The 6,507-nt window shown below is 53.9% G+C and overlaps 1 protein-coding gene across 1 annotated transcript; it reads right to left on the bottom strand.

Moving 5' to 3' along the window:
- Nucleotides 1-2,984: 2,984 nt before the first annotated feature.
- Nucleotides 2,985-3,989, bottom strand: Foxb1 (forkhead box B1). The gene has a single exon (XM_013010087.1). The coding sequence runs from the start codon at nucleotides 3,987-3,989 to the stop codon at nucleotides 2,985-2,987; it is 1,005 nt and encodes a 334-aa protein (XP_012865541.1).
- Between the last annotated feature and the right edge of the window lie 2,518 nt (nucleotides 3,990-6,507).

Raw genomic sequence — 6,507 nt, forward strand, 5'->3', positions numbered from 1 at the left:
TGTGTGTGGGATCCTTCCTTTAAAAAAAAAAACATGGTCACACAGGATTAGTTAACCATTGCACTAATTCTAACTTTTTTTCAGGTAACACTCTCCATTAGTAATAGGCACAGATGCTAAATCACACTTTTCTTGGAGTGTATCAATCGTTAGAGTTTCTATGGAATTTTCTGTACATTACAAGCGGGTCTCTGGTTGAGTCATTGTACATAGTAAAGTGTGAATCACCATTTAAGTTTCTCTGTTTTGTAGCTTCATTAGTTCAGTACATCCCTCACTTAGGAAATACTGTGACAACCTCCCCCCCCCCAATCTTCAATAAAGCATCCATTCGCCTCCACCATAAATTATTAGCAAATTTTAATTCTTTGCAAAAAAGAAAAGAAAAAGAAAATACTTTAGAGCCAGGCAGGCATTGAAATAAACTCCATTCACGTCTTTAAAAATAAATAAAGCATCAAGAATTATTTTTTTTGCATGAAGAAGCAATGAAAGAAATCTATTCTGTCCAAGGTGAACAGGTCTTTTGACGTAGAAAGTAAACCCTTGGGTGATTTCTTAAAACAACAACAACAAAAAGGAAGATTTTAATGACTCAATGGTTTAAAGGAATAGGTAAGTGACTTCTCTCTCCTAATAAGAGGTACCAGAATATAAGTATGGAATAAGCAAATCTGTTTTTACTTTTTAAATCTCCTATCCAATCACTACATAAGCCTTATAGTGCTATAAGAAGCATTATATATGTCATAAAATGCATATTTTAGATAAAATACATATCAGAGTACTATATATTTTTTCAATAGCAATTGTTATTTTCTTTCAGCATTATACCTGTGCACCTGATTTATAATAGAAATGTTTAGCCCCATCTTTCCCTCACACTTTGAAGAATCTATCTGAATAAGTCCCACAGAGGAGGCTTGGCTGTTTCCACAGTAAAAAAAAAATATTTTAAGCAAGACTCATAATGCATTTAGAAAGCATGCTTAAGGAGGGAGTACAACCATCTTTTTGTTAAGTTGTTTTCTGTAGCAACTCTTCAAAAACACACAAAACTAAAATTTGAATTTACATATTTTAATGAGAAAATATTATTTAGACTAGGTCATAATTTAATGTAGACACCTTTTCATTTTTTTAATTCTTTGTCTTAAAACAGGCATGCTGGGAACCAGAACATCAATATTTAAAACGCCATGCTAATTCTGTACAGGGAGAACGCAAAATGAAAAGTGAAAAATCTTACAGCTCTGATGATACTTTTTTTCTTTTTCTTTTTTTAAACTTAAGCAGGTCACACCAGAACAGCAGTTCATTTTCCAGTAAATTACCTAAGATGCTAAAGGAATAGGGCAAACAAAAAAAAAGTGCATTTTTACACAGTGGAATACCATTCCTATGCACGAGGATTTACATCTCTTTGCAGCCCTTTAGCTTTGTGGAAAAAAAAAAGTTCTTGTGACAAACAGAAAGACTTGTCCAGGAAAAACAAATAACGATCTATTGGCATCCTTCTTCAAGTTATTAGACAACTTATCTAAGTTCTTCAAGGTTGCCCTTGTTATTTTTTTCTTGGTTTGGGCTTATATTCTTTTCCTTCTCTCTCCTTCTTTCCTTCCTTCCTTCCTTCCTTCCTTCCTTCCTTCCTTCTTCCCTTTCTCCAATAAAATAAATAGCTACAAAGGTCTGTAAGTAGTAAGAAAGTTAACATCCCAATTAACTCTCCCCTTTCCCTCCACCCTCCCCCTCCCCTTCCCCTCCCCTCCACCTGGCCAGAAATTCACATTACAACAGGTAAACTTGTCAAGTGGGCTTTGCCCACTCACCCGCTTTAGCAAGACAGATTCAAGTCCACTGTTTACATGTTGCCGGGCGCTGTGTAAACAATACAAGGGTTCTGAATTCACTTCTTTTCCCAAGTTTTATGATGTTTGTGTGGAGGATTCGCGTCCCCTTTCAAAACTTAGCAGCCTTTCTTCTGGATTCCCAGCGCGGTTGCCAGGAGGGGGTGGAAGGGGGTGGTGGGGGGTGGAAATCAAACAAACAAACAAAATAAAACTCTAAACAAGGACAACAAACACGTCCAGCGCAGCCGGGCCGCCCCCGGTGGACGCCGGCGTCCGCCTGTCCCCGGCCGGGGGGGGACAGAGGTCAGCGCGGCTGGACGACGCTTGGCCTCCTTGAACGCTGCAGAATTCCAAGACGGAAAGGGAACGGGGCTGGGTGGCTGCCGCCCCGGGGGTGGGGTGGGGGGGTCCCATGTGCTTGAGGTGGAGGAGGGTGACTGTTTAGGGGTGTTGGGGGGCGGGGAGGGAGGGTCTGCCCAGCGAAACCTCCCCCCCCCAGGCAGTTTTTTTCCTCTAAGTCCTAACTTTGCGCCGCCGTCGGTGGTTTCGAACCCAGGGCAAGACGTGCTTTTTGTGTTTTGTTTTTCCTGCGTGAAGGCGATCGGTTGAATTCTTACCCCTCCCCACCGCTCCCCCCCTACACACACACCCTTTCCCCCGCTATTAAGAAGGGGTTCGGGGGAGGGCTTTGGAGAGGAGACTGGGTTTTGGAGGTGACCCTCTCCTCTCTACACACAACAGGAGACACCCCGATCTCGCCAGTGGAGGGACACGAGAGACTTCCCACGCGCCTTCCGGCAAGTTTGTGGGTTGGTTTTTTGTGGGTTTTTTTTTCTTTTTCTATTGCAAAACAAAGTTTGAGAGCGAGCGAGCGAGCGAGGAAGGAAAGAAGGAAGAGAAGGTTGGCGGAAGGATGCGGTGCTGGGGTCCCACGGCGGGGCGCGGGGTGGGGGGCTGGATTGCGAGCCCGGGAAAGTGGATCGGGAAGAAAAAGAGACGCGGGGAGGCGGGGGTGGGGGTGTGGGGGAGAAGGGGCCCGGGGTGGGGTGGGGTGCGGCGGGTGGATGGGGGAGGACCGGCTTCCTCGCGCGCGCGCGCGGAGGAGGAGGAAGAGGGGGTGTGGGGGGGGCGTCATCAGTGCACCGCCACCGAGTGCAAGGCGGAGGCCGGGCTGGTGAGCGTCTCGCTGGGGGTGGCCGGGCTACTTTGGCTGGTGGCGGTCTGCGAGGAGGTGGGGCTGAGCGAGGGCGGCGAGTTCGAGAGCAAGGTGGGGATGGGCGCGGGCAGCGCGGGCAGGGCGGGCACCGCGGCGGGCGTGGGCTTGATGGGCACGGGGATGGCGGGCAGCGTCTGGCCGGCTGCGTGGCACAGCGGCTTGAGCGGGACCCCGTAGGCGCTGTAGTCGCCGCTCGTCATGGAGATGGGGGTGGCCGAGTCGATCATGCCCGCCGAGCCGTACACGTGGGGCCAACCGGTGCCCAGCGAGCTGCCCATGGTAGTCAACTGATTGGGGAGCGGATACGCGGCGGGGACGGGTTGCATGGCGGAGAAGGCCAGGCCGCCGGGCATCTTGTACTCCCGGGCGATGATGTTCTCGATGGCGAAGGGGTGTTTGAAGCCCGAGGGCTGCGCCACGCCGCCCAGGTTGTAGGCGGCGGCGGCGGCGGCGGCCGCGGCGGCGGCAGGCGGCATCTGGGGCAGGTGCGAGCCCGAGGCGGCCAGCGCGCTCAGCCGCAGCTTGGCCTGCTGCTGCAGGTACTGCGCCGCGTCGCTCGGCTTGCTGGGCGCCAGGTGGTCGGACTTGAGGACCTTGAACCGTTTGCGGCGCCGCAGGAAGCTGCCGTTCTCGAACATGTCCCCGCAGCTGGGGTGCAGGGCCCAGAAGCTGCCTTTGCCCGGCTGGTCGGGCCGCCGCGGGATCTTGATGAAGCAGTCGTTGAAGGACAGGTTGTGGCGCAGGCTGTTCTGCCAGCGCTGCGTGTTCTCCCGGTAGTAGGGGAAGCGGTCCATGATGAACTTGTAGATCTCGCTCAGCGGCAGCATCTTCTCGGGCGAACTCTGGATGGCCATGGCGGTCAGCGAGATGTACGAGTAGGGCGGCTTCTGGTCGCTGTAGGTGTTTCGGCCGGGTCGAGGCATCTTTTCGGGCTCGGCTCCGCGCGCCCTTCGCCGGGGGAGGGGGGGGCGCGGAGGAAGGGATGCGGGCGGGCGGGTTTCTGGCGGGGCCGGCGGACGGCTTGAATCTGGAAAGGAAGGGGGGCGATGGCAGGGAGGTGGTAGCGTGGATGGACCGCACAGAGACGCGCCTCCGCACCCCCCCACTCCCACACACATCCCCCCTACGAGGCCCACCGGGCCGAGGAACAGACTTCAGGGGCTGAGGAGTTAGGAAAACGCGTCTCCGGATCGCCCCCCGCACGCCCCGCGCGCGCGCTCGCAACTTTACGCACCCCACTGAAGGCGGGATCGGAAGCCCGAGAGGGGCGCGAAGGGAGCGGGAGCGGAGGGTGCGTGTGTGGGAGGGGTGGGGGGGTGAGGGGGAGAAAGTAAGCGGCCAGGACCAGGGTCGGGGTGAGGTAGGGGTGTGTGGGAACGGGCCCCCGGGCCCCGGAGCTCACCTTAAAGTTGTTCCCAAGTTGCGCGTCTCGGCATCCGGGATCGGCGCCCGTCCGATCGCCGCCGGATCCCTCTGCTTTGGAGCTCAGCCCAACCGCAGCGCCCGCCCGGGTTGGGCTGCGCTCGGCGGCGGCGGCGGCGTGAGCCGGGGCTCAGCTGCGCCCCGCAGCGCCCCGCGTCGCCCGGTGGCGCGGCGGCGCTCCCGGCGGTGCCTTTCCCGGGAGGCCCAGAGGATGGGCTCGGCGGAGGGCGGCAGCGGACTCGGGCCGGGGCGGCCTCGGGGCTCCGGAGGGCACAGCTGTGGGCGCCGCGGAGCTAGGTGGCTGCCTCCATGTCCTCCCTCGAACCATCTGATAGTTTTAAGCGGTGGCAGGAGCAGAAAAGACCCCTGTAGCGGCGCTTCATTAATGTGCCACTTCTTAGCTATCATATGACAATCGCCTGGGGAGGAGGGGGGAGGGGAGGAGGGAGGGAAGGGGGAGGAGAAGGAAGGAAGGGGGGGGGGGGAAGGCTGCAGAGGGAGGGGACTGAGCCCGAGCTGAGCTCCTCCTGGGCCAGCTCTGATTTCTTTCACACCTATTTACATGGACACCTTGGCCAATAGGAATCACTAGCAGCTCCAGACTGGGCGAAGGGGGAAGAGTCCCGGCCACTGGCGGAGAGCCGCGAGCACCGGCCCGGGGTGCGCGGTGTGTGAAGGTACGGGGTGGGTGGAGGGGGGTGGGTGGGTGGGGAGAGAGACAGGGAGACAGCGTCCGCGTGGAGGTGGGGAGATGGGGGGGGTGGAGGGGACCATTCATAGGCACCGGGCAGGCCCGAGCTGCTTGGGCCACGCCGGTGATGTTTGACTTGGAAATTGCTGGGCCTGGGGTATTCTATTTCCTCTGCATTGTGTCGGGTTTGTATTGTTCGCTGACTTTCAGGCACGGCTTTCTCCTGAAGCCGACCCTTTTCCTTTGCTTGGCTTTAGCTGGGTTGATTTGCATGGGTTATGTATAAAGAAAACAGACCCTTACCCCCTTACTTTCCTCCCCCCCCCTTACACCCCCAACCTCTCTCCCTCAGTCCTCCAAGAAGTAGGTTGGAATTTGCTTTGACCTTCCTAAACTGCTTCTTCAGCTCTGCGTAGTTGGGTATGTAGCTTTTAAAAAGTGATGAGCTTTAAAAAAAAAATACGAAGTGTAATCTGACAGCCTGGTGTAAGCCTTGTTTTGAATCTCAATGCACTGGCCAAGTGATGGAGGAGGAGGAGGAGGAGGAGGAGGAGGAGGAAAAGAAAGAAAGAAGAGAAAGGAGGAGGAAGAGGAGGAGGAAGGAGAAGAAGAGGAGGAGGAGATGGAGTATCTTGGAGAAGAGACAAAGTCTTGCTTTAAAAGACAGCAGTTTGGTTGGACACAGGAGGGAGAAGCTAACTTGGAAGAGCCTGAGTTGCTTTTATCACCAGATGAGCCCAAGAGATCCTCGCCTTTTCCCGGGTTGTTTGAAACTTTAGGACTGCAGAGTTTCTTGGAAGTTGAGGACGAAAGAGTTTCTTGGAAGACTGCAAGTTGGTATTTTACAACTGAAACGATCCATCCCTCCTTCCTTTCTTCCTTTTCCTTCATTTCTTCCCTTCTTTCTCTTTCTTTTCTTTCTTCTTACATAGGAACAATTTATACAGGGTTAAGAGGGCTCTTAAAGGATCCTGTTAAAACAAGTGCCTTTGAAGATTTGGTTTAAGAACTACTTTCGGGGCACCGGGGTAGGTATGGTGTCTCAGGTGGCAATCAGGCTTGATTGCCGGGTAGCAGGCTCCTTTCGGTTCTGAGTGGCCTCCGATTGGAGGGTAAAATGAATGATTGTCATCATCATCATCATCATCATCATCATCACCACCACCACCCTCCTCCTCCTCCTCCTTCTGGTCTCAGTCCTCTTCCTCCTCCTCCTCCCTCTCTTTGTCATCAAACTGCTATCAAACAGGTAGTGAGGACACCCCCCCACACACACTGCCTGCACCCAGTCTGTGAGATGACGCAAGGAGTTCCCACGCGTTCCCCTG

This window comes from Dipodomys ordii, unplaced genomic scaffold, assembly GCF_000151885.1.
Source record: "Dipodomys ordii isolate 6190 unplaced genomic scaffold, Dord_2.0 Scaffold11, whole genome shotgun sequence".
Classification (NCBI taxonomy): domain Eukaryota; kingdom Metazoa; phylum Chordata; class Mammalia; order Rodentia; family Heteromyidae; genus Dipodomys; species Dipodomys ordii.